Source organism: Anguilla anguilla, chromosome 11, assembly GCF_013347855.1.
Source record: "Anguilla anguilla isolate fAngAng1 chromosome 11, fAngAng1.pri, whole genome shotgun sequence".
NCBI lineage: Eukaryota > Metazoa > Chordata > Actinopteri > Anguilliformes > Anguillidae > Anguilla > Anguilla anguilla.
In genome coordinates, this window is record NC_049211.1 from 4,189,387 (window position 1) to 4,217,316 (window position 27,930).

General features: G+C 43.0%; 1 protein-coding gene across 2 annotated transcripts; it reads left to right on the plus strand.

Moving 5' to 3' along the window:
* The first annotated feature begins 407 nt into the window (after window positions 1-407).
* On the plus strand, window positions 408-27,706 carry elk1 (ETS transcription factor ELK1). 2 transcript variants are annotated; one of them, XM_035382605.1, is made up of 9 exons: window positions 408-542; window positions 12,091-12,299; window positions 12,926-13,300; window positions 15,023-15,172; window positions 16,169-16,432; window positions 16,633-16,768; window positions 18,103-18,326; window positions 19,169-19,270; window positions 19,644-27,706. In XM_035382605.1, exons 1-9 carry the CDS (start codon window positions 518-520, stop codon window positions 19,740-19,742), a joined length of 1,584 nt encoding a protein of 527 aa, XP_035238496.1. In that variant the 5' UTR covers window positions 408-517; the 3' UTR covers window positions 19,743-27,706. The 2 variants fall into 2 exon arrangements, with proteins under 2 accessions (XP_035238496.1, XP_035238495.1); XM_035382604.1 differs by having other exon boundaries at window positions 464-542; window positions 12,088-12,299.
* The last annotated feature ends 224 nt before the right edge of the window (window positions 27,707-27,930 follow it).

Below are 27,930 nucleotides of genomic sequence, written 5' to 3' on the forward strand. Positions count from 1 at the left end.
ACTGCGAGAGGAACAAGAACACATTTTCAGTGCTTCGTAAAGAGTAATTTGGTCTCGAATTAACCAGCCAGCAAGCTAACGTAGTGTCTTAAAATTGACAGTGTGCGAACGAAGGGGAGTGACTGAAAGGGACCACGATAGGGTGTAAATTCTACAATTTAGCTAGCTAGCTGGCTATCGAGGGACTCTTGGAATAAACTAGCGACGGCATTATCAGGTGTTCTTGTGCTGATAGCTGACCAGGTAGCTAGTAACCCTGTAGCGAGAAGAGAACAATTCGATAAGCAAACAATATTAGCTAGACCGCTAGCTAGCTAACTAGCTATCACAGCTAGCTAGCTGAATAGCTAACATGGTGGGGATGTATCTGTTATTATCCGAGTACTGTTACATAATTCCAGAACCTCGATCGCATCACGCTGTTTCTCTTTCCACTCACATCGACTTTTGACGTCTTCATTGACCAATAACCAGAATGGATGCAGCAACAGAGAGAGAGTAAGCGACGTCGAAAAACATGGATTCGAATCCTCTTATAAGTGGTAAGATTTTCAGTCTATACCTGGCTAACTGTTACTGTCAATTGGTTAGTTATGCGGTCTGCGCTAGTGTACAGTTCTCTAGCCAGCCAGTCAGCCATGTATCACCTGACTGCGAACCAATACAAGTTTCCTAGGTAGGTTAGTGTGCCTCTGTTTGCCAATAGTTTGTTTACTTGGTAGTCACAATGTGTCGACATATTAGCTATAACCAACGTAATAGTAAATGTTGCAGAAATTGTAAACAGTTTACTGTAGCCATTCACACAAAACGAAGCACGCATGTCCAAAGGTACACTCCGGGGCATCAGTTCAGTTTGATGGGTCTGTCTTACCTGCTGCATTGGCCACTGCATCTTCGATCCAACCATAACTGATACCTAACCAAGTTAGCGGAAGCAGCTCGATTTCTTGAAATACTTGACCACCACCAGTGGTAAGCTTAAGTAACGTTAATACTCTTTAAAATGTAGCAGCTATTTAAAACAACCACAAGGACGAAAGAGTCATATAAATCTGTTTTCAAAAGAATAGCACACACTGAAGATAATTAAAGATTTAGATACATTGAATTATAAGTGTAACATACTGGAAGGACAATAACAGAATAGACAAAAGGAAATAAAAGGACAAGCCAGAACTGAAGCAAATAATAAGTAAACTAAGTTTAAAGCAACTGCAGTTTTCAGAAACTGATTATTTGATTGCCTCCTAACCTCTCACAAAGGGAAAAAAAACATGCAGCAAGTTCACCCTGTATTCTCAAGGATATCGTACATGTAGACATATCGGACATCGTACTTTACACTTTAGTTTAGTTTATTAGGGTCCCCCATTAATTGACACCAAAATGACAGTTGGCCTCCTTGAGGTCCAACACAAAACACACAGCATATAAATACAAAAGGCAAACCGACAAACATGAATTAAAGATTCATTGCAACAATTCTGTTGATGGTCTCTTAATAGATACGCAGCAAAGTGGTGTTAAACAGGCACTGGTTTGAATTTGAATGTCTGTCGGTTGCAGCTCTTTTCTGGCTGTTTGGTGTGTGCTCGGGCAGTCATCGGCAGGTAGCGCGTGAGGGGGGATGCCAGGTCTCCAGTGTGGCGATGTGTAGCCGAGACCTGGCTGTGCCAGTGGCCGTACGTGACGGGCAGGGTGGCACATAATTGCCCGTGGGTACTGCCCGGGGTGGGGGTTTGTTCAGTTTGTGAGATTTCCCGGCCCGCCAGTGAGAAAACATTCATGCTTAAGGAGCTACTGATGCTTCCCTTTGTTGTCCTCGCGTGGACTGGAGCGGCTCTCAAAATGGGGACAATGTTGTACGCGAATCTCATCCGGGACCCCCCCCCCCCCCCCTTGTGAGTGAAATTGGAAATGGCGATGGCATAAACGTTTTTTGTGAAACTGGTCAAGGCAAGCCGCCAATTATCGTCAAAGACGGGGTGTGAATTAGTTTAATTATTTTATGTTCAAAGTCATTTAACCAATACTTCTTGACTTTAATTGATGTCCTCTGTAGAAAAATGGAATTTGGTCATTGTAAACTATTGGCAAAATATTTTCAGTTTGTAAACCTTACCTGACCTTCCTTCTTGTTGTTTTATTGCTGAAGTTTTGGTTGTTTCACAGTTCCTGTGGGTTTTTATCAGCCCCCCTGGTTGTCTTTCAGTTTCAGTTAATAACACAGCGGCTGTCTGTAAAGTAATAAATTGTGGCAGGATTGCTTTTGAATATTTGAGGAATGGCAAAGTGGAAAGGGAATTGGTGTCTCAACTTTGAAAATAATACACATTTCCACTGCTATGAGTGCATGTGAGAGCATGGCGATATTCACAAATCTGCCATTTTGGAAAGTGGTGTCATAATGACATGACGCAGGACAGGGGAATGGGGATTTTATACACGGGTCTTCACATCAGTCAGATAGTACAAATGCAGGATGTGGCCATTTAACCATCCTCCTTAACCCCCCTCCCCACCCCCCGCCAAAAGAAAAAAAAGAATCAAAGTGCTTTGTTACTAGGTTTTATTTCTAGCAGCATTGCGATAGACATACCTGACATGATGAGTATCACATCAGACACTGAGCTAAGACTCCTGGGCTGGGCTCAGGTAAAGCCTGTACCTACAGGTAACCTAAATGTAAAAAATCCAGGTTGATATATAGCCAAAGGCCGGAACGAAGAGCCCACATCTCAAAATGCGCTAGTGGTTAATTTTGTAGCCCAGTAAGAAACGGGAGGTTTTCAAGCTGTACTTTTTAAACTGCTTCCCCTTTAAACTCAATAACGGATTTGTTTCCTTGCCCTCCAGCTACAAGATATCAACTCTGTTCAAAATCAGAGTGGAGTCATATCTGTTGGCCTAACACCTCCTTGACAAGAACAAAAACTGACGAATTAACTGAGAGATGACAGCAATATTACGGGAACGGCTTTTAATTATTTTTTAAATACTTGCAACAAATTCTGGGTCTAGAAACCGAAACATGACGAGAAAATTCCTTTTATTTCACTGTTTTGAAACTGCATTAAGCAACAGGCTTTCCTGTTCAAAATCATTTGAATACCTTTCTAAGGATTACAGTGAGGAGAAGCCGTACTGAGGCACATCATCATGCAAATTAGCTGCAGCAGAACGTACAGATGGCAATTTACATGAAACGCCGCAATCTCTCGCAAGGAGTGAACATGATTGGATTAGAACAAACCATGGAGACATTCAGACAACCTGTGCTGAGGTTTTTGATTTGTAGTACCTCAAAACGCGATCAGAAAGTGAGGTTTGACACAGTCAGTTGTTTTGTACTGATGAAAGTGGTGTTCTTGTTTAATTGCAGCTTGTATCGTCCACTTTATGTTGTTGTTCAGAGTGATGCTGTTACTGAAAGGCCCGACGTTGTCATTGATGCTCCTGCTGCCTAGCTAAGGCCCAATCGCACTGTTTTTGTGGAGTCCTTCTCTCTCATTCCTCACAGCTTCTTACCATTAATTTTGCAGTGGGCATTTCATTAAATGCTGAACACATTTAACATTTACATTTTTTTTTAAAAACTTTGCAATCCTGGGGGGTATTCCATGAGGCAGAATTACAGAGTTAGCTGGATAACTGCGCAGAGTAAAACCCGGAACAGCTCTCTTTGCTTCAGTCCATGTTCCAGATTTGGGAGGGTTCCGGGTTTTATTCAGTGCAGTTATCCAGCTAACTCTGTAATCCTGCTTCATGGAATACCCCCCCCCCCCCCGGTCAGGGTAAGCATCACACCAAATACAACATGAATATTTTTGTCTTGACATGTTTTTATATAATTTGTAGCTTTTTAAAATTAGTTTTACGTCTCGAGTCGACGCCCGTGCTCCCCATTTCTGTACAAAGTAGTTTAGTTTATTTTATTGGCACGTTGTTTTAAAAACAGAGGACATGGTGTTGAAAACAGTAAATATGAACACAGGACGTGACTAGAAGCCCGGAAGGGCTCATGTGGGGCCTCACCCTCATCAATAATAAACTGAAATAAAAGCACCATTTTAACTGAAGTGCATTGTGCTTTTCTGACGCACGTCCCTCGTGACGTTCTCTGTTCTCCACACTGTGGGCCACGGTGTCCTGCTGACTGGATCAAGCTTTCTCTCTCACTGACAGTCTTTGGGGTCTAGAGCATGGTTGGAAGGAACTTTTGTGGCAGTACCCTAAGGCACAGGTCAGGGGTGCGCAATGAAGGATGATCCGTTTCAGGATTTTGCTCCGACTTCTGCTCTTAATTATTTAATTGGTTAAATCATACACTACATGGCCAAAGATATGTGAACACCTGACATCCAACATCTCATCCACTTATGGGCATTAATATGGAGTTGGTCCATCCTTTGCTGCTATAATAACCTCCGTTCTTCTGTGAAGGCTTTATACTAGATGTTGGGGCATTGCTTCTGGGATTTGCTTCCATTCGGCCAGAAGAGCATTAGTGAGGTCGAGCACTGATTGGGCAATTAGGCCTGGCTCGCAGTTGGCTTTCCAATTGTTCACAAAGGTGTTGGATGGGGTTGAGGTCAGGGCTCTGTGCAGGCCAGTCAAGTCAAGTTCTTCCACACTGTTCTCAGTGAAAACCAGTTCTATATGGACCTCGCTGTGTGCCTGGGGTCACTGTCATGCTGAAACAGGAAAGGGCCGTCCCCAAACTGTTGGGGAAACACAGAATCTTCTAGAATGTGATTGTATGCTGTAGCTTCAGATTTGCCTTCACTGGAACTAAGGGGCATAGCCCAAACCATGAAAAACAGCCCCATACACATAGTGTATCGTGAACAGACATTTGAATTAATATCAGCTACTGCACAGACTGCAGGTGCATCCTAATGATTTTACTGAGCTCAAGTACAGGAGTGAACCAGTGTAGTTTATAGAGCTTTCAGAAAACTGAAAATAATGTCATTGGTTGGAACAAAAACCAGGACACCCACTGGCCCTCCAGGACTGGAGTTGTGCACCCCTGGCCTAGGTCAACTAGGTCAGACCCATCCTTGCTTGGTCATCTTAAATCCACCCTGTTCCTGGTGGTATAAAGACCAGGTTTTGACTCCCAGTCATAGTCTTCTAATGACACGATCCGTTACCACGGTGCTTTACATGGCCCTTCTCAGCGCTTTGTGCCTTTTGGTTGATTGAGTCACTCTTGACCTTTCAAACAAAATGGAAAATGGTTTGAAACTTTGGATCAAAGTTTCAAAAGTGCTAATCAACATGCAATTACTCACAATCAGTCATAATTAAATTATCAACTGAGATGACTCGGGTGTCACAATGAGATGATTGTGAATGATGGCTCAACAGATGGCACCATGAAAGCACTATACTGGCACCTGTCCACTGGAGGACCGAATTGCAGGTTCTATAAAACAAGTTTCGAAATATAGGGTCCTGCTTATGGTAAAAGAAACCCGATGGTTAACTGAACTGTCAGCTTTTTTTTTTTTTTTTTTGAAGAGGAAAACCCAAGACTATGCTTGATGGCCAGGGGATTTTATTTTAATTTCTGGCTCTGTTCATGAGTGTTTTGTAGTGCCACCTGTTACTCAGCCATGTATCCTGACATTACAGACGCTTCTTTAGATGCTCAGTTTTTTAATGTTTGTGGGTTTCAGTGCACTGCAGGGGGGGTTTCTGTCATCTCTCTTAGGTGTGCTGTGTGGCTGTTGGGTGATGTACAGGCAGCGCTTACTGAAAACGCATGCAGAGAAGTTTGCAAGGGGTGGTTTTGTCGCAGCTAGAGCTCTGACACAAGTGCATGATGTGTAAAAACGGATCTTACTGCGTGTGCATTAGGTAGTCTGTGGTTGGTTAATTCGACAGGCCTCTGTGACATTCGTGTGCTTGCAGTCATGTTTGAAACATATTAGCCCTTCTTAAAATTACACATTTTAAATGAATGTCTTCAAAGTAATTTAAAATCCAGGTCATAGTCTGGCCACTTGCTTTACAGATTATTCAGGGTATTATTGTTATTCATAGTTTTACAGACACTACTGTATAGTATGGGCATGCAGAGACCTCTGTATTCATGCTGTATCTGTCATTGTGTCTAGAGATGCATTTTCATGCATTTTTATCATGTGCAAGAAATTCCCTCGTTTCATTTTCTGTGTAATGCTGATTTCTCTCAGTAATTTTTTTGCAACTTTGGGAAGAAAAAAATATTTGTATATAGCCCATTATCTGTGCATTTTCCAGTAGGGTCTTTGGGTTCGGATACGCCCCATACGGTAAATTTCTCACATAACCGCTACTGCTGATTGTAAATGTGCGGGGTATTTGTTACCAAAGGACTTCTGCACAGGAATAAATTGCATGTGCTTTCAAGGGGTCGAGACGAGTACTTAAGTGCTGTATTTGAAATGGGACGGGTCTGGTGCACAAGCGTTGAACGCGCAATTACGCTTCTCGGGTTGTTCACAGGAAATAGGTGAGCCACAACATGATTGTGTTTCAGCTGTCCATGTCATGAATTCATATGAATGAAGACCTGAAATGACATGGTGTGCTGAACTCCTGTCTTTTTATTTATCTATTTATTTATTTATACAAGCTACAGAAAGTGGTAGGGGTTTTTTTTTTTTTTTTTTTTTTAAAGCTTTGAGAAGTGTAAGGAATGAAGCGGTGCCTTAGGAGACGGGACTGTTTGAGCTGGGGAGCTGGAATGTGTAAATGTTTTGAGAAAAGTCCTGTTAATATGTAAGTACTGTAGTGTGCAGGATTTGCAATGCAAAGCTGGCATCCCACAGAACCCCGGGCCTAACGTGTCGCCGTACAGCCGCAGCTTGCTGGCAAACTTTCAGACACTACCGACCCACAACGCGAGGCAAATGTCAGCCACTGCATTTGCTTTGCCAAACAGTAAATGCACCTTTCAATGAGTGACGCACTGTCCTTGTTGCTAAGGGTAGGCTACTGAGGTTCAGGGTTATGCTCAGGTGAGGATATACATTTTCTTTTTGGTCCGGGCGGTTTTAGATGTTTGTTGGGTGTGTCCAGCCGCCTTTTTATCTGCATTATAACTGAAATTAGATAGCCTCGTCGTGTCGGTAAAGGACACCTGGATAGCTCACCTGGGATTCAGAACGTTGTTGTGTACAGTGGAGCTGGAGTCCAGGGGATCTCCAGATGGCTTTCTGCCCATCCTGCAGCAATTGCTGGACTGTGCAGCCCCTTCAGCTTTTATAGGTGTTTTCAGATTCATCACACCAATGCCTGGTTTATGATTTATTTACTGGATTCCCTGAAATTTTTCAAAAGTGTATGTTCTGAGCATTCTGGTGTTTTCAGTTGTGTTAATGTAATTAATGAAATTTTAAATGTCACTCACTCCTCTCCCTTTTGAACTATGGTGGCAGTAACTGGCAGCTCTCAGGTGTGGGAACAAGGAGATGGAATCTTGAGATCTCTATCTTGAGAGCAACAGTGTATTTCACAAGAACGTCCATTGATTTGTAATCTATTGTGTCCTGATATTGAATAAATTTGAGGCTGTTAATCCACTGAATCCCACATATTGTTCCTTTTCATCCTTAAAGGGAATGTGTTGTAGTGGTGTGTAATAAATTGTAATAATGATATCTGGCTAGTAAAGATCAGATTCCCCACTGGCCCTGGAGGCAGAAACACTTATTTAAGCAATAGGGATTTATGCTGCTCCTCTGTATAATGAGATAATTCATGATATGCTGCATCGGGCCCAGGGAAGCCAGTGACCTGCAGTGTACTGCCCAGAGAAAGGAGCGGTAGGAAAATTAAGAGAAGGGAGGTTTGCTGGAAACCCACTATTACAATTAAGCCTACTATGAGTGACCATTTTCCATTCTCTTTAACCATTTGAAGAGCAGGTTTTTTGAAACGTTTTTTCTTCCCCTAAAAATTCCAAATCAGTGTTCCAGAACTCCACTGCTTTCAGTTATCAGCAGTGATTGTGACACCAGCATTAGAATGTTCAGTTAAGAACATTGCAGTCACGTGATCTTAGAAATTTCAGGGGTTAAGTGCAGGTAAAGTGTTGCTCCCTGTGGGGGATTTTACTTAAGTAGCAGTGGTTACTGGGGTTGCCACTGCAGAAAGATATGCAGGAAAATTTCTTCGGAATTGCGTTGCCTTGGGAGCAGGATTGATGCTGTAATGGTACAGAGTGCGGGGGGGGGGGGGGGGGGGGGGGGGGACCTCAGAGTGCAAAACGGCTTTTTCAAGGAAATTTTCTGAATGGACTTCAAAACAATGTGGATGTTTCCTTTAATTCTAACATGCTTCCGATGTGCTGTTCTAGAACCTACAGCAGTTCTTTGGTTTAAGGCCAGCCCGACGTACAGTCAATTTGCTGCCCCAAGCTTGGTGGCAGTGGAACTGGGCTTGTAACCAAAAGGTTGCAAGTTGGTTTCCCAGGTTGGACACTGTTGTCGTACCCTTGAGCAAGGTACTTAACATGCATTGCTTCAGTATATCTCCAGATGTATAAATTGATACTATGTAAAAAGTGCAAAATTTAAGGCTGTCTGAAAAAGCCCTGTGATGTAAACTAAAATGTTATGTTTTAGAGCACAGATTAGGTGATGTGGACCATTCAATCAGTGAAAAACACTCTGCTTATCTCAGAGTATTTTTGTCTTCATGCCTGCTTAATGCCCACCATTGTTGAAGCCAGACTGAAAAACAGCGTGTGAGTCCCTCATTGGCCCAGGGTATGACAGATAGTTTCATTCAGCTTTAGAAACTGGACCCTGGTAGCTGTCCACTTACTCACGACTCAACAATAGCGACCTCGTTAATGGGAACAAACATCCGGGATTCTGTGTAAAAGCAGCAGGCGCGGTGACGCGAGAGTGCCGCGGACACTAAAGAAACCCCAGTGCGTTATGCGCCTGTTTTAACAGACCGTTATGCTGCTGTTTTAGCAATAATAGGGTGTAGGCTACCTTTTTCAGTATCTGTTGTAAATCTGGAGCTGGAACGTTGACACTTTTGTTTTTTTTTAAACTCTCAATTTTGTGCGTCCAAATTCTGTCTCGTCGCGCTAAATTCATGGGTATGAACCCCCTACACGCCTTTTCTTTTTCGTAGTTTAATGAGCTCAGAGAAAACGTAATGGAACACAATAAACACTTTGCCAAAATGGAAGTATTTATTTTAATTTGAAACCGGTTGATAAGATTTATTAGCATAAAATTAGCATAAAATAATTATTTTAGCACAGACAAAACCAACATTTCAGCATATTTTCATTTACCAATAAGTCAAGTGCCTATATTTAAATGCTAGTTTTGAAATGAAATATAAATTAGGTTCTTGAGGAGGCTTTGTTGTATAATAAACTGGAAACTTGTCAGGGCAAGACATTACCCGTGTAAATATTCTATGACATGATAGATATCACGATGCACTTGTAACACAGTAATGAATTTAGAACACGTGATTGGCTGGTAGTCATAGGGGTTATCCACGCTCATCTCTCGATCCTGATTTGTACTTTGTCATACGACGCTTGTCGAAAGTGTCGCGCGACAAACTATAATAGGCTTGAGAAGCAGTGTCGCACCACGCTTTTGTCTGTGGAAAATACCTCATTTTTCCTATATGACATTTATCAAGTGTCGGGCGACAGGCTATGAATTAGGCTTGAGAAAGTGTGCTGTGGGACGCTTTTGTCAGTTCAAAATATCTTTTTTTTGCCATATTACACTTGCCGAAAGTGTCGTGCGACGAACTATAAATTAGGCTTGAGAAACAGTGTCGTGTCACGCTTTTGTCAGTTGAAAATACCTCATTTTTGTCATACGACACTTGTAGAAGGTGTCGCGCAACGAAGTATAAATTAGGCTTTTGTGGATACTGGCAGTGTTCTCCAAGTAAGATGCTTGGATCGCTGCCGAAAAATCCAAACTACAGATTCTTCTGCGGCTTAAGGGCGGAGTACGCGTGTAAACCGACGCCGTTATCAGTATTGTGTCGCACCTCCGATTACGCAAGCCCGTCTAAACTTGGCTTGCGTTGTCCGCTTCAGTAAGCATTGCTGTCATTCACCACTAGGTTAACTTTGAGGCCTAGTTCTCAGTAATAATGATAATCAGTTGTATTCTCGCTTTTGAGGGAACGGTTATCCACACATTGGTACTATAGGAGTACCCAGGTAAGACTACTAGCAGATTTGAGGGAGTAAGAGACCTTGAATGGAAAAGATAAGGATAAACCAGGAGAGGGAGATTTATCGATAAATGTTCGTGAAAAACATGTTCCAGCAGATGGGTTTATTTTTTAGAAGTTGACCAATAATATTGGATACTTGTCATAGTTTTAAAACGGTGCTGCCTGAAGTGTTCTAACAACAACAACAACAACATCTGTTTCCTGGAAGTGCTCTCATATTGTAGTTTCGCAGGAAATGCATTTTTAAGGCGAGGATGACGTAAGCTGACAGGCATTTCAGTCGGATCGATCAGTTTTTCCAGAGTTTCGAAAGACCCGTAGGTTTTAGCGTCTTAACACCTCCGTTAAATAAAATCTATTTGCCTACATATTAACATCATTTAGGTGTCGCGTCAGGGGTATCAGAATCTGCGATTGTTGTTTTTTCAACAAACTACATCCCACTTGTAAAAAAATAAAATAATAAGTTGAACAATTAGTTAAATAGTTATTGGCTATGCTACATATACACACACGCGCCCACACGCCCACAGACACGCACGCGAGCATTCAAGCGTTGGAGACGTGCACACTCGTGCACTCCATGCTGGGTTACTTTCACTTTTATGCGGTTTGATGCACTTGTCGCTGACACATGTCAGAGCCGCTCCTCTCAGATGTTACGAAATGAGACTGTCCTTCTGTGTCTGCGCGTGAAACGGGTTTAATTGCTCCCACAATTCAGCGATGTTTTTTTTGTTTGTTGTTGTTTTGTTTTGTCTGTTTGGGTCACCGTGTCAGCCCTTAACATTTAGGCTCGCAAGTTGCGTGTCACTCGGCAGTTAGGATCCGTGACCAGTTTCGTTTTGGGGGAGGGGTGGTTATTTGGGAGTGTGGGAGTTTAACCCTTTTTCTAATGTTGATATGAAGACGGCTGTGCTGTGCTGTGTTTTGTTTCAGCGTGATGTTGAGTCATACACAGTGTGTCCGAGTCTTTCAAGCAGCTGCCTACTTATTCGTTCTTGCCAGAACAATGACACCCTTTTCTCTCGGTCGTCATCCTTCATCTGTGAAAACTTTTGGAATAGTTCTGCGTATTGCCAACTGGCGGACAGCAGCGGCGGTTGGAACCCCGTTCAAACATTAATATCATCGCACATTCTACACTCTGTCGTCACGCATCCACACTTATTCATTCGCAGTTTTTCACGCTGGACGTCAGAGGATATTAACACAACAATGCCTTCCTCTCCCTTAGTAACAGTTGCCTATATGCTTATTGCCACGGTGATGGTTTCCAAGGTGTCAGGTGGGAGCTGCGTAATTGGGGTGGTAAATGGTAATGGGGTCGATTTGCATGCTTAACGCGGCCTTCCTTAAGTTGTGTGCTGTGGCCAGTCTTTTCTGTGGGTTCGCTAGTAAGCTTCGGTGTGTTTTGCCCTCAGTGACCACACTACCCGCCCCCCCCCCCCCAATGAGCCGGGAAAACGTAAACCCAGCAAATGCAAAAACGTTCTCACAACGTTACTGGAATGTTTTGTCAATATTGTAACGTTACCACAGCGTTGCAGCAACATTGTGAGAACACGTTTTTTTTTTTTTTGCTGGGTAGAATGTTTGCGCCCACAACCATTATTCTCTGGGCTGACATGTGACATACAGCTGTTGTCATGGTTACTTAATCTTTGATTTCCCAACTGAAACGGATTGCCTAATAGGTGATCACTTTTTTTTGGTAGTTTTTTATTTTTTTGGTTGTGAACGATGAAACGCCATTGGAGCTCTCCCCCTGCGACCTTCGCTGCCCCGCCGGGCTCCTGGTTCGGGGCGAGGCCTCACCGTTTTGTTGGGGGGGGGCATCTCCCTCCGTCTCCGTCTCAGCAGCCATGGACCCGTCCATCACGCTCTGGCAGTTCCTGCTGCACCTGCTGGAGGACCACAGCCACCGGCACCTCATTTCCTGGACGTCCAGCGACGGCGAGTTCAAGCTGCTGGATGCCGAGGAGGTGGCCAGACTGTGGGGGCTCCGCAAAAACAAGACCAACATGAACTACGACAAGCTCAGCCGGGCGCTCCGCTACTACTACGACAAGGTACCCCCCCGCCCCCCCCCCGCTCAGGAGCCTGGGAGGGGACTCGGCTCGCACCCTCCCGTAGGCGTGGCAGAAAGAAGGGGCCGTGTGTTGGTGCCCTTGGCTGAGCCTGGTAAATTTGCATATGTAGTGTTAAAGCTTATTTAGTGGTATAGAGGGGTGTTATATTCAGTCTTGGTAGTTATTCTGGGATGATGCATTTTCAGAGCAGCGTGATCAGGGCTCTTGTGAAACACTTAAAACCAGTTTGAATAAGGGGTTCCATCTTGTTGTAGAGTTATTACCATGGTCAATAGAGCCATTGTTAACCTTTTAACCTTCTGTATATTAATCAGTAATAATTACTGACAATGTTCCATTAGTCTTCTAGCTCTACTTTTCAGAATTGGGCCACTTTGTGAAAATGAAATTTTATTAATTTTCCCATTTATAAATTGGATAAATTATAAATTATCTATGTATTTATTATATGGCATAATGAACACTTAAAGTAAAAAAAAGGTACTTGCTTTGGGTATGTAAACTCATGAAAGATTTCTCCTTTGCTCAAATTGGTGGTAAGTACGTGACACGTTTTTTTTTGTGATACTTCCATCTAATTCACAAACCCCCTAATGTTTCCACAGAACATTATCAAGAAAGTGAGCGGCCAAAAGTTTGTGTACAAGTTCGTCACCTACCCCGACCCGACGGCCGTGGATGGGGTGCGGGTGGGGGAGGAGTCACAGCGGCAAGAGAGCCAATCGGCGGACGCCAACCTGGGCAAGCCCGCTGGGGGCGGGGCTCCGGCCAGCCTATCGAAGAGCCTGCAGGTGCAGCGCTCCTCCCCCAGCTGCGTCCAGCGCAGCTCCCGAAACGACTACATGAAGTCGGGGCTCTACTCCACCTTCACCATCCAGTCCCTGCAGACGCCCAAGGCCCAGAAGCCCATTAAGACCGAGCTCTCGCTGCCCCTGGACGGGCTCCCCAAAATGAGCAGCGCTGAGAAGGCTCTACCTGAGGTAGGAGTCCTACGCCTGTCCAACACCTCAGCGAGTTCACCTGGGGGCTTATTCCAGTATTCAAAAAAATGCAGCACTTCCTTTCCTCCACTACCACCTCTCCTCCATGCCTTGGAAACCGATCGTTGTGTCCCTCCCTCCCTCCAGTGTCCTAATATTGGAGGAGACGAGCGAATCGCACCGAACTGTATTGGGTTCAAGCGGCTTCGAACCTGTCTCCTCCCCTGCTCTCCTCCACATACCTCCGGGTAGGAGAGGAGTGGGTAGTGGGGGAGTGGAGGAAAGGAGGGGAGGAGGGAAGAGAAATGGGACACACCCCTGGTTTCAGCCTTAAAAGGATGCAATCATCGCCATAGATGCTTACCATAGATACTGAGCTACTGTATGTAATCAATACAAGGCCAACTATGGATACTTAAACTAATGTTTCAGCCTTAAATTATGCGAGTGCCATTGCCACGTACCATAGATACTTTGGTGCTGATCAATGCATGTATGTAATCAATGCATGGATCTATAGGCTAACCATAGAGACTTAATCTAATGTTTCATGAGCTGTATTAGGAAAGATATTGCTTGCTGGAACATGGTGACACGGAGACCTGCAGTACTCAGTTGCTTTTATATTAATGGACAAGCCATGGCTTTTCGGAGGAACGCTTGTAATAATGGATTTGTTTTTCACACTTGGCCTGCAGAAATAGCACTGTAATTAGCATAATGTTCGTAATGAATCTCTAGTCCCGTCTCAAAAGCTCCCCCCCACCCCCCCCCGCCCCCCACACACACCCTTTTGTCAAGATGAAGTTTAGGCAAACGTGGAGAAAACTTGCTGGAAGTGAGAGGCCCCATGTGATCTTATAATGAGAGCCAGATAAATCAAGTCTATTTCCGTTTGTGCGAAATGCGCCTGAGCTTTTGTTTTATGCCTGGTTCATTTCCCCCCTCCCCACCACCACTTCCCTCATTGCACTCCTTATTGAATCACTAATTGTACCACGCGCTTTTGTTGCCTCTATACCACACTTATGTCTGCTCTATGCCACACACTTATGTTGCCTCTATGCCACACACTTATGTTGCCTCTATGCCACACGCTTATGTCGCCTCTGTGCCACACGCTTATATTGCCTATGTGCCACACACTTATGTCACCTCTATGCCACACGCTTATGTCGCCTCTGTGCCACACGCTTATATTGCCTATGTGCCACACGCTTATATTGCCTATGTGCCACACACTTATTTCGCCTCTATGCCACACGCTTATGTTGCCTCTATGCTGCAAGCTTATATTGCCTCTGTGCCGCACACTTATGTCACCTCTATGCCACACGCTTATGTCACCTCTATGCCACACGCTTATGTCACCTCTATGCCACACGCTTATGTCGCCTCTATGCTGCAAGCTTATATTGCCTCTATGCTACGTGCTTACGTCTCTTCTATGCGACATGCTTATGTCACCTCTGTGTGGTGTGCTTATGTCGCCTCTATGTGACATCACACATGCATTGACTCCTGCAGCTGAAGTGCATTCGCCCAGCCGTTTCTGTGCTACGAAACTGCACGGTGTAGCACATGAGCACTAGCGCCAGTCCGAGCCCATCTCACCCCTGAGAGGGGGGACCCTACCGTGGACTCCGCCGTATCGGGCTAATGACGTACCCCCCCCCACACACCTGCTGACCCCCTAACGTGGCTCTCTCCCCTCTCCCTCAGATGCGCGTGTGCCCGGTGGAGGGGCGGAGCTCTCTGCTGGGGCGTGGCTGCATGGAGAACAGCCTGCAGGTGATCGTCACCCAGCCCTCGCCCTGCGCCACGCCCGCCCTCAGCCCCCAGACGCCCTCGGGCTCGGCCACAGGAAGCTCCGTGAGTTCCCCTTCGCGTCGCCGTGAAAAAGATGCTCCTCTCCCCCTCCCCCTCCTTCCCCCTCCTCCTCCTCCTCCTCCTTCTCCTCTATCCTCTGTCCCCTCTGCAGTAGGCTGGGTCCAGGGGTACTTAAATCTGACCCCCCAGGCTAGTCGTACTGCTGCTGGTTTCCATTCTTCCCCTCTAATCGAGGGCCTGATTTAAAACCCAGGTCGCCAGGTGAGTGAAGTCCCTGGCCAATCAGTGGCTTGTAATCAGTCGCTTAACTATCAGGTAAAAAAAGAAAACCAGCAGCACTACTGGCCTCGAGGATCACATTTGAGCATCTCTGGCCTAATCAGTATGCCAGTGGGACTTCATTAACCTCCATCAGCCTTGCTCTGCAGGTTACCGTAGTTTCCTCTAAAAGGAAGACACAAAGGCAGGTTTTGCACATGGGCAGAAGGGCAGACGCTCCTTATCAGAGCTCTCTGCTTACACTTCTTTGCATGTACTTGTTTGCTTAAAAATGTAGTCTTTTTGCAGAGGCTAACTGCTATATTGTTAGCTACATCTTGTTCAGCACAATAAAGCATTGTGTGTGTTAAATATATCCTACTCTGATGTTCATGGGTAGTACATTAGCTGGGCTAACTGCTATATTTTGTGAGCTCTCTCTTGTTCAGCACTATTAAACACTGTGTGGGAGTAATATATTTTGCTTTGATGTTCATGGGTGGTACTGTAGCTGGGCTAACTGCTATATTGTGAGCTGTCTGGTTCTGCACGTGCTGAAACCTTGTGTGCAAGTAATTTTCATGGGTACCACTGTAGCTAGGCTAACTGCTATATATTGTGAGCTCTCTCTTGTTCAGCACAATAAAACATTGTGGGAGTAATTTATTTTCTTTGATGTTCATGGGTAGTACTGTAGCTAGACTAACTGCTATATTGTGAGCTGTCTTGTTCAGAACCAACTAAAATATTGTGTGTGAGCATATATCCTATATTTCGTAGGGCGCTCAGGTACAGAAGGTCCCGAGCGCGGGAGACCCCCCTCAGATCTACCTGACCAGCGTGTCCGACCCCGGCTCCCTCACGCCCCTCATCCCGCTGGCGCCCGTGGCCAACCCGGGGGCGTCCGGCGACTGCGTGGTCTCCCCGTCCCAGAGCCACCAGGTGTTCGTGGTCATCAAGCCACCCGCGGCCAAGGAGCCCGGCCTGCCGTCGGAGGAGGAGCTGCTCGAGTTCGTGGGCCTGGAGAACAAGCGAGTGGAAGAGGTGTGTCGCATGCTTTTCAAGCCGCATGTTCTCCCTTTCCGCCATTTTGGAAAGCCCAGTCGAATGTTTAAGCCAGTGGTCTCCAATCCTGGTCTGACAGGGTCTGCTGGTTTTTGTTGTTACTCTGCATTTAATTATGAAAAAAAAAAAAAAAAAAAACTTTTATAGATGTCAGCACTGACCTTTGACCTCTCTGGCAGGTACCTGAGGCCACCATTGTGCCAGCGGGGGGTGAAGTTCCCCCCTCGGAGGAAATTCCTCCCCCCTGCGTTGAACCTGCCACCCAGCCCGTGGGGGAGGGGGAAGGGGACGGGAAAGACAAAGCAGAGCTACCAGGTAAACCGAAAATCTGCCTCAGAGCGATACGCTATCCTCCCAAGACCTGGCAATTCGTTTCTGTCCCCTGTGGGGGATATGAGTCTCTGGTTTCTTATTTATATTTTACTATGCTGACACCTACACTCAAGGGACATTCAGTAAAATAATTTTAAAAATATATTTTTGAAAATATTTTTGACTGCAACGTTTTTGTCATCCAAGACACTTATTATGTCAAGAAATCTATGCAGGGGCTTCAAGAGGCTGTGTAATGTGAATCAACTGTTGTAGGTATAATCTGGGGTAAAGTGTAGACTGTAGAAAAATATGAACGAAGTCACTGTCACGTCACCCACACTGACTGTCCATGGGCTTGGTGAAAAGTGTTTAGAAGCCTGGGAAATGTAGTTCGTGGGCGCCGCCATGTTGTACAAACTGGAGCCAGAGACTGCGCAGTAGGGAAAAGGGGGGGACCCTTATATGGGCATGGAGTCCGGTCGTCCACTAAGCGCGTGAGATACAGTGACGCAAACTGTCCCTGATTCATCCACAAAATATTACACTCTTGTCCAAATGACACCATGACTTGAGCAATCCGCACATGGGGAGACATTAGATGGAGAAAAATAAAACACCTACTGCGACTACATTTCCTGGTGGGGAAAAGAAATTGACTTTGTGTTTTGATCGCATTGGTGCCACTGATTGCACTGAAACGGGTGGCTGATCTATGCTGGAGCCTACTGCTACTGGCGCTAGTGAGCGACGTCTCTCAACAAAGACCAGGACGTGAGCTTTAAAAAACGCGGCCCGGTTTTGGCCGCTCAGTTGAAACGGGAGTCTTTGCTTATTTTGTGCCTCGTGGAAGGGCTGGTAACGCATTATTGACTTCAACGTAAAATTTACGTTTATGGGGGGGGAAAAATAAAATTTCTATGAGGTCTGAGATATGCTTTAATATCATCTTGGCCTTTAGTAGCCTGCCTGATTTGCCTGTAGGTTTCAGCACAGAACATCAGAACCATTTTACCAAGAGGACCGGGACTCAGTTGGCACATCCTGCTAAGCCAAGTCAAGTCACTTTCATTGAGAGCACATTTAAAAACAACTGCTGTCGACCGAAGTGCTGTACAATCTGACACTACGAAAAAAAAAAAACATAAAAGTTAAGAGACAACAAAAAGTCATAAACCCCATGAAATACATAGAAGTTAATCCAGACTGAACAGTCATGAAAAGTTGACATCACAGGTGTTCACATAGCGCAGAGGTGGCTGATTGGAGGAGGACGGTACAGCGTTATGCTAATCGGATTTAAAATGCGCTTTTATTTTTTCCCCCCTCTCCCGCAGAGAACTCCGTGACCCCAGCAGTCGCCCTTCCCGCCGCCACCACCCCGCAGGAAGCTCAGCCGCCAAAAGCCAAGAAGCCCAAAGTGCTGGAGCTGCCCTCGTCGCCCACCCTTCTACCCCCGGGCCTGTCGCTGGACAAGGCCAACGCCATGGTCAACAGCCTGCTGGCGCCGGGCAGCGCCACCAACACGCTGACGCCCACGGTCATCACCTCGCACGCGCTGGTGAGAGAGAGAGAGGGGTTTCCCGCTCAAACGCACCGACCGCGAGGAGCACTGCGGCACGCGCTCACCGTGGCCTTTCAGAGCTTCAGCACGCTGTGAGCTTTTCAGCACGCTGTGAGCTTTTCAGTGTGCTGTGAGCTGTTCAGCGCGCTGTGAGCTGTTCAGTGTGCTGTGAGCTGTTTGGTGTGCTGTGAGCTTTTCAGTGCGCTGTGAGCTTTTCAGTGTGCTGTGAGCTTTTCAGTGCGCTGTGAGCTTTTCAGTGCTACTGATTTTAATGTAAAGTGCACTGAGTTTCATTGCATACAAGTTGTGCTATATAAATAAAATCTGACTTGACTTCATCTCAGTCAGTGGCATAGAATAAACTTTACTTATACTTCAATGAATCTCCAGTATAAAATAATATACTTCAAGTGTACATCAGCATACTTTAAGTACAAAAAAACTGCCATTATACCTCTGTAACACCTTCTTATAAAATAGTATACTTGAAGTAAGTAATAAAGTCAAGTGCAGATATTTCTTCAGATATTTCCCAGCACAGTCAAATTAGAGGATACAGATCTCTCTCCAGACCAAAATCTATGGGCAAAGCAAGTCCTTGGAACATATCTGTATCTACAGCACAGCCCACTGCTGTGGTCCCAAGATGAATCTGAGTGCTTGCAGTGTGTATATCAGCTACAGCCTGCTGATGTGTGGGGCAACTTGAAGCTCACTGTTTTTGTCACTTTTGTCAACTTCTTTGTAAGGGACATGAACAGAAATGAATGAACAGTGACATTGTTTCTGGGCTCAAGGGATGGTTTTTGTTTTAATCTCGCGCTGTACATTCCCATCAGACCCCTGTCCTGCTGACGCCCAGCCCCCTCCCGTCCACCATCCACTTCTGGAGCACGCTCAGTCCCATCGCTCCCCGCAGCCCGGCCAAGCTCTCCTTCCAGGTACGGCACCGTCTGCTGCACTGCACTGCACTTCACACTTCACCCTGTGTGATCGGAGCCACAGCTCCCCCTGCTGCGCTGAAGTGGCATTGCAGCGGGAAGCCTAAGATCTTGGCTTTTCGCAGTCTGATTTATGTAAAGCTCTGAGTTTAAGCTTGAAAAATCTGGCGACAAGTCAATCTGTAGTCGGTAAATCGCTTTTGTATTTGCCGCAGACGTGTTGCGGATGTCTTTGTCTATCCGGTTCACTCAGGTAGAACATTGTGTCACATGCAAGTCTTTTTCATTAAGAAATTTCTGACATTCAGTCCATATTTTTTGGATTCTTATGAAAAGGGTGTTTTTATTTGTTCTTTTTTTCCCCCTTTCCCAGTTCCCCTCCAACGGAAGCAATCAGATCCATATCCCAGCTCTCAGCGTGGATGGGCTGTCCACTCCGGTCGTGTTGTCTCCTGGCCCACAGAAGCCCTAGGCCATGGCCTTCTTCATTCTCCCTGCCCCATGGGGGGGGGGGGAGGCGAAGGCGTGGGGGGGTGGGTGGGTTATGGTCACTTCCCAGCTCAGCCTAGGGACCGTCAGACAGGAAGTAGCCTAGGGACTGCCAGACAGGAAGTAGCCTAGGGACTGTCAGAGTAGACGGACGGGCGGCACGCGTCGCCGCTGGAGCGTTCGGAGCGGGGGGCGATGCGTCCAGTGCCGCCGTCTGAAAGGCCCGTGTGCCCGCTGGCACATTGTGCCCCCCCCCCCTGCTGGTGCCCACCTCCTGTGCCTGAGTGGTGGAAGAGGGGCACACCGGGGGCTTTTACGGCACTGCGTCCCACTGGCGGTCTTACCTGCTCTATGTCCTCTGCGGCATTTCTTATTATTTATTATTTCTTTTTTTCTTTTTTTTATATCTAAGCAGTAGATATGTAAATGCGTCCTTCTCTCTCTCTCTCTCTCTTTGTTATTGAAACTGCTGGGTTTTATCATCCTCCGGGGCTCTGATCGACCTTGAAAACGGTGTCTTTACCAGCTTTTTTCTGTTTTGTTTAAAAAAAAAAAAGTATATATATATATATATACATATATATTTTTGGAGGAGTATTAACATGGAATGCTTTTATTCTGACAGTTCTCGCCCATTCCATCGTTTCTGCCATTTTGTTTCTTTGATGGTATTCAGATGTCGAGCGGGGTGCGTTTGGAGTAACTCTGCGAGCCACGAGAGAGACGAAATTTACAGGTGAAATACGGACGACCGTGGCGATGCCATTCCGCACAGTGCACCCGTGTGCCCATTCCTTTTTCCCGAAAGTCACGTTTTCGAAACGCCACGCAGGACTAAAAGAACCTCGTCTCTTTCTCGGTCGTGACGTTCTGTTCCTGGGTAGTTACAGCATTTTTTTGCAATCACGCAATTTTTTTTTTTTTTTTTTACTTTCTTTTTTCTTTTTCTTTTTTGAACGATGTGGAAGGAGTCATGTTTTCCTGGAAACTGCCTAGCGGGGTGCGTTCTACAGCACGTGGATGTTTTTCGAAGCTGCAATGAAAGAATTGATAGTTTATTTTTTAAGGAAAACTACATGGGATCGCGTTCCGAAATTTGAATTTTTCCATTCTGCGTGTGTCCGGGTTTCATTCCAGTCTTTCTTTAATTATTCCTCGCTCGTATGACCGTGTGTTAAAGAAAGCACTTGGACAACAATGTGTGCTCATTTCCTGGATGGAGTTGGGTCTATGGAGTGTCCCGTACACGTGAAACTTTTCTAGTTTTATGTTTTTATGAATACTTAGAGGAGACCAAAGCCAGCTGTTTTGATGAAATCTTAAAACAATGTTTATTTTTAAAAGCTACACTGTTTGCTGTCATTCACGAAAAAAAGGGCTATAATACTCTTTATTCTTGTATTCTACCAAATGCTGAAATTTGAAAATCCAGAGTTTACTTGAGTAGTGCATTAGAGAAAAGAAATCTCTGGGTTCTGGGTTGTACTTTCATTGGATGTAAGCATAGAATGATATATATTGTTGAAACTATATTTTAGAAGAGGGTATTGTGTAAAAAAAAAAAAAAATATATATATATATATATATATATATATATATACACCCAAACAAACAAACAAAAAAAAAAACCTGACTGTACTGACTGAATTTACATAATTTGAATGTTTTAAAAAAATGTTAATTGTATATTTATGGTATCTCCACTGGATATGCAAATATTTGCAATGGCGGATAGTGGATGATAGCTATTTAATATTTTTCATTCACACAAGACATATAGTTGAATTGTTTGACTTGGTTGCAGTCCTAATATTGTGAAATTTGCAAATAATACCAATTATCATTATTATCTATGTTAAAAAAAAAAATTGTAATTGGTTGCTATTAGTAAAGAAATGCCTGTTGCTTTTTTAAAAACAAATATTTGTATATCCATGGAAGTACTGAATGAATATTTTCAGCGTTAAAAAATTATGCAGATTTTTCCAAGTATGTGAATTTAATTGTTTTTCTAAGCTTACATTCCTGGTTTGGGGCTTGCTAGATGCACTTGTTGTACAGAATCGGTTGCAGATACCACCGTGACAAATGCAATCGGTGTTCAGAGCTTCAGATACATGCCCCTCCGTTTAACATGGGTATTTAACACATGTTCTGAGCACTTGGTGATTGGTCCAGCATCTAATGTAATGACCTTTCCAAAATGTAAACTGGAGCAGAATAGCCTGTTGAAACACATGGATGTTGACGGTTTCTTAGTGTACAAATCCAAGGCAGCATTTCCTTCTAGGTGCGCGGCGATAATGTTTCAGAGTTTGTGTTTCACACTTTGAGCTGCCAATCTGCACATTGAGGACAGTGATGATTAATTGTTGCCGTTGTTACTTGGTCATGTGACTGTGTCTATGTGATTATGGAGAATATCTGAGTAATTGTAATTTTTTGGGCGGGGATTCCATTCAAAGTGCAAAGTTTTTACCTTAACTTTTTTTATTTATTTATTTTTTACACGAAATCCCCATTTTGTCATACCTGTAGCCGAATGAAACAGGAAAAGTGACACAGTTTTAATTTGCAAGCTAAGGCTATGGCCCTTGTGCTTTGATTGAATCACTGTCTTGCGATACATGTACTCAACGCAAGGTGACCACCAATCCAAAAGTAGTGTTTGACTGTTTGTATTACCCTGTCTGTGAACCCGCGCTGACACTGGTTACAGATGCACATCCAAAGAAATGTTTTGATCTTTATTAATCTTCAGCTGAAATGATGTCATTGCCTACGAAGCAGCACTTACAGAATTGTAGACAGTTTTGGCACTTCTGGTCATGTGACCATCCAGTCTTTTTTTTTTTTTTTTTTTCCCCCCCCCTCATCTTGCTCCTCTCACCTTATCTGGAGTATAAACATGGCCATACTGAGAGGAACCAGTGATTCATCGTATTGCACTTTACTCATCAAATCAACTCCATCGGATCTTTAAAGAAAGAGGAGTTGCCCTGGAGAGATTTCAGTCCAGGATTTGACCATCCCAGTTGGAATCGTTGTATGCCGTTAATACAACCATCATATGAATGCTAGCAGTAGTCCAGTTTAATTTAACCACACTTCGCTCCATGCATTTTGAAGCCTGTACACTCGAAAATGTCAATTTTGTTCTTATCATAAAAGTACAGATGCAAGAGGAGCTGGGTTTGCTCCAACGCTGAATATCCTGTCCATCGTATAAGGTGGAAGCATCCGTTATTAACCTAATGATCATTTCATTCTTGCACCAGCAAACTGTAAAATAAAGAACGGAAGGTTAAAAGAAAATCAATTTCTAAATCTGATATTTCTAAAGAGATTCTTGGAGTGTTCATTGACAGTGTTTTAAAATGACAACTAAATGGTTACTGGTGTAAGAATTCTCTCTTATATCCTGATCGCGTTCTGTTTAACTTGTTGGGAGTTTAGGGCAAATTCTTACTGTAAATTGCAAATGTGTTTTTCTTATGAGACTTTGCTGTTCTTAAATGTTAAGTTTACAAGCACACTAGTATTCTGATGTTAACCGACATATTCAAGTACTCCACGACGCAAGACATGCGAACACCATATTTAAATAACCTTAGCTGGAATAACCAGGTATCCTGGTTAATGACTAACCTGTGTAGGACATTGTTCAATTCATCAGAATAAGGGGTTATGTAAACCCCCTAATCGAGATAATACCTTCCTGGAAATGCTCTCGTCTTGAATGTTTCGTTTTAAAATGTTTATGAAAGCGTTGTTGAAAATATTGATGATACCAGTTATTTGAAGCAAGTTATTTTAAGTGCAAAAAATGGCACGGTGTAGCACAAAAGCAAAAGTCTTGCGAGTGTGAAGTTTGGTTCTACTTACTGTCAAGTATGAAGAAATACTAGTCGCCGTAATATTTCATGGTGTTTGTAAACGGCTCATTCAGAATATGACCCACCAGGGGAAGGACCATCTGGAATACTGTATGCATGTAAACATTGCCCGTTTCGTAAATAAATTGATTTGCAAGAAAAACTTTAATGCTACAACAGCCCGAAAATATATCTGTTGTTAAGTACCAAGGCCCTGTTAGCAAAGAAATGTAAAAGTTTCCTAACGGCATCAGACCAAATCGAAATCAGGTCTTGCAGATATTTATTTTTTATTTATTTATTTTTTGTTATTTTGCAGACCCTCGTGTGATTTTGACGAAGGAGGCTTAGGATCAGGTTGGATCCACACAAAAACTTCAAATGGTTAAAAAGGTTAAAGCAGCACCTAAAGATAGATGAAAGCAGTAGGGTCATATACTAAAGCCAAGTTGATGTCTGGACTCAAAGCCATAACATCATGTGTATATAACAAAAATATTTTAATAATCATTTTTAAAAAAGAAAACATTTATTGAAATGGCTGCACTTTTAAAACTGCTCCTGTCATTTTGGGCATTGTGAACTGCCGTGTCCATTCATATCAAGTAACATTGTGCTCACCTTCAGGATGTTTTCCCACCTTCTAATGAGGTGCCAGAGAATCTCAGGCTGTTCATGTGTGTTAACATAAGGCTTTTCACACACGCGCACACACACACACACACACACATTAATGTGCCCTTGGCCCCGATTGGCCGAAATATACCACATGGCAAATGTAACTGAGTCAGAGGAGACTGCATTTATGGTGAAGAGAAAACAGTGACATGCCATATTTGAGCCACTGAAAAGTAGTCTTACATTTTTATTTATGTTCCACGTATGCGGTTATCTCTGCAGGCCTTCTTGTTAAATGTACGTTTTTCCCCCACATTATTGGAGAGTTGCAGAAAAAAGAAATCTCATAATCCGACTATTATCAGATGTGATATATACTTTTACTTTTCATGGATCCCAAGACCATTGAAATACACAAGGCCATTGGAGGATAATGATAAATCTGCATTTTCAAGGTGATGATGACCTGTCAGTAGCATTGCTTTTATCTGACGTGCATGTCCTGCAAAGTATGTAAAGCGTCTGTTCACTGCTGAGCAGTCACCCGTAACTCGATCATTGATTGGTTGTGGAGCTTGATTGGTTGAGTTCAAAACGATTGAGGTTTTTCACACCGAAGTCCTTTGTTCATATGCAGGTACGGTTGCTTAAATGCTGTTGAGGGGCAACAAATTGAAATGGGAAAAATTATGTTTTTATTTTTAATTTAATTTTTTTTAAAGGTAGGGCCCTTACTATGGAAGATAGCTTTGGTGTCACATGACCTACGATAGCGAGCCTGCTCACTGTGACCTTTAAATTTAAAATTATTCTAGCCATTCACAAATGAAATCTGAATTCAGAAATCCTGTAATCCTTAAACTTAAATGTTTATATGTATGCTCGTGAAGTTGCTTTATTTTTCTCTCTGATAAAAGCCTTGCTTTGACACACGATGCATTGTTACCGCTGTTGTGCTTTGTGTAACAGGAGCATGTGACTCTTTCTGTTCCAGAGTTTGTAAAATGTCCTTTTTTTAGCACCTGATCTTTGATGTAAGTACTGTAAGTGTATTTTACATAGTTATTTATAAAATCCCTTCTCTAGTAGGAATGAGTAAAGATCTATTTTTAGCCTATAATTAGGCAGCCCTTCCTCATGCCTCGGAGGTCAGATAATTAACATTTGACACTTGCCATTAAATACTGGGTCTGAGATTGTGGCTTTGAACGGTGTACTGTATAATTTATTTCAAGGGAAAAGCTTCAGGAGTTTTTTTTGAAGTACACTAAAACAAAGCTATTGTGAGTAAGACTAAGATGCATGTTGTACAGTACAGCCAATATTGGGAGGAGAACAAGTATAGATTTATCTCTAGTTCTGGTTCTTAACCCCTGGATTTAAAAACGAGTAGCCCTTCAAATCAGCATTTTTCACTGTAATATTGCTGCAAACTCTCCTCTGTCCTCTACCCCCTTTATAAGCAGGTGACACTTCTTTAATGGCAAGCATTACTGTGTCCTCCTGTTTTCCATTATTTACATGCGCTCTGTTCTCTGTAATAGGCCCGAGCAGTGTTTTAACTGTAAAAGGAGTCTGGAACGGGATGTCACGTCATTATACCGTATTAACAGTTGACTGTTGTTGCTGCTTAAAGGTTAGCAGGTATTGCAGGCAAGCCAGGAACCCCGTATCCCAATTGGCGTCAATGCAATTTGGTCCTTTCAGCACTAGTGGCTGCTTTCTGTAAATACAGTACAATCAATTGTCAGGTTATACTGAAGCCCTTTTCAAGACTGTTAAAATACTTATATCACTATTGTAAGCCGCCATTCAAAAGATGAAACCAAAGCCTTAATGATTGGAGAATAATATTTTGTTGATGTTTGATTGTTTTTTTTGTCCTTGGGTGGAAAAAAGTGACGTTTTTCTTCATATATTTTTTAAATGTATAATTGTCCACTCACTCAACTTATTAGAGTATTTTAATTACATAAAAGGCCACAATTCAAAAGGAGTTGAGGACAGTAAACTAAGTATTGTCCACACAAGTAAAGTTATGATGTTGGCATTTTTCAAAAATACTGTTTGAAAGAATCGGAATTAAAAATGTGTACATTTATTTTTAATATATGCAAAATTTTAAAAACTCTGTAGTGGTTTAATTGTAAACACAGGAATTTGACTTCTACCTAAAGTTAGATGGAGGGTTGCTGTGTTAAAAATGGTAGATGAAAATCTTTTTTTTATGTTAAATAATTTAGACTTTAATGACCCTGCACAACTAGTAAGACCACACTGAAACACTTCTGTTGACAGACCATTGTACATGAACAGCTGGACAAAAGTGGCCTCAAAAAAAAAAAATTTTAAAAACTGTTCACTGTTCTTCAAGGTGGCAAGATTGGTCATACAATTATGGTTTGTTATACAGATCTATCCTTGGGTCTCCCAATTTGTATTCCAGTGTCTGTTTTGGTTTTAGACAGAATGAATTATAATTGTAAACATATAGCTTACTCATGTAAATGAACCATATCAATATTTAAGGTCCTGATCACATGACAGTTGCTATGTTTTTTAATCTTTTTTTTGGGTGGGGGGGGGATCTTGGCTCATTGAATTATTACATGCTAAATTACATTTTCACGGTCTCTACATTCAGTAGCAAATACCACAGCAATGGTAAACGACTCTAATGGAGGACTTGTAGAAGCACCATTGTATAGATCACCAGCTAAGATTTTTGGAAACAAGAAAATACACTTAAATTTGTTTGTTTAAAAGCTTTCCTTCCTACACAGAGAGCTTGTGTTGATACTAACTTTGATTGTTTGTGGTCTAACAGCCAGCACAACGTGTTGTTTCAGCATGTAAGTCTTGTATATACTGATGCGGTATTTTCCCTGTGTACTGTTGAGCACATTAGCAGTAGAATAACGTAGAGTGAAGCTTATCATTATGGACCCGGGCCAAATCTAAATGGACGCTTTATATGATTTTTATTTGTATTTGTTTTTTATTTTTAGACTGGCCTCATTCACCAAACACTGGATTTGCTTTCTAACATTCCATTATAGTCACCGGAGGTGGAATGCATAATGAATCATTCTTTTGGGATATCACACATTTGAAATTTCAATTAGTTTATGTCTATTATTACACAGAAGGCTTTGGTCAGACACCTCATGTCAAAATAACTGAATTATGAGCTATAGTATCTGTTTTTTCTTTTTGTAAGTACATGCATATTCTTCACACAAAACGCGCTGAATCTAAGGAGACTGACTGATTTTTTCTTCTTCTTCTTAGGCTTTATATTATGTAATAGAATCTATATTGTATGGCTTTGTATATTAAGAATGTATTTTTTCTGTGTGTGGAGAAACTTGATGTAAACGTCTGTGCAAATATGTCCAATAATTCTGGCTTCAATGAGTAAAATGACAGTTTGATTAAACATTATTTTCTGTTGCATAACTTTGCAGATGTGCATACGGTCTCCTCCCTTTCCCAGTCGTACCATGACCTCTGGGGATTTATTTACAAAAGGGAGGGGTCGCTTTTATTTTTTAATGATTTCTCAATATATTGTACCTACTGAAAAAGAGACAAAACTATTTTTAATCTGCACTGTCTACTTTGTTTATATATGTTAAAAACATGAATATTGTTTTCTAAAAAAAAAGAAAATATATA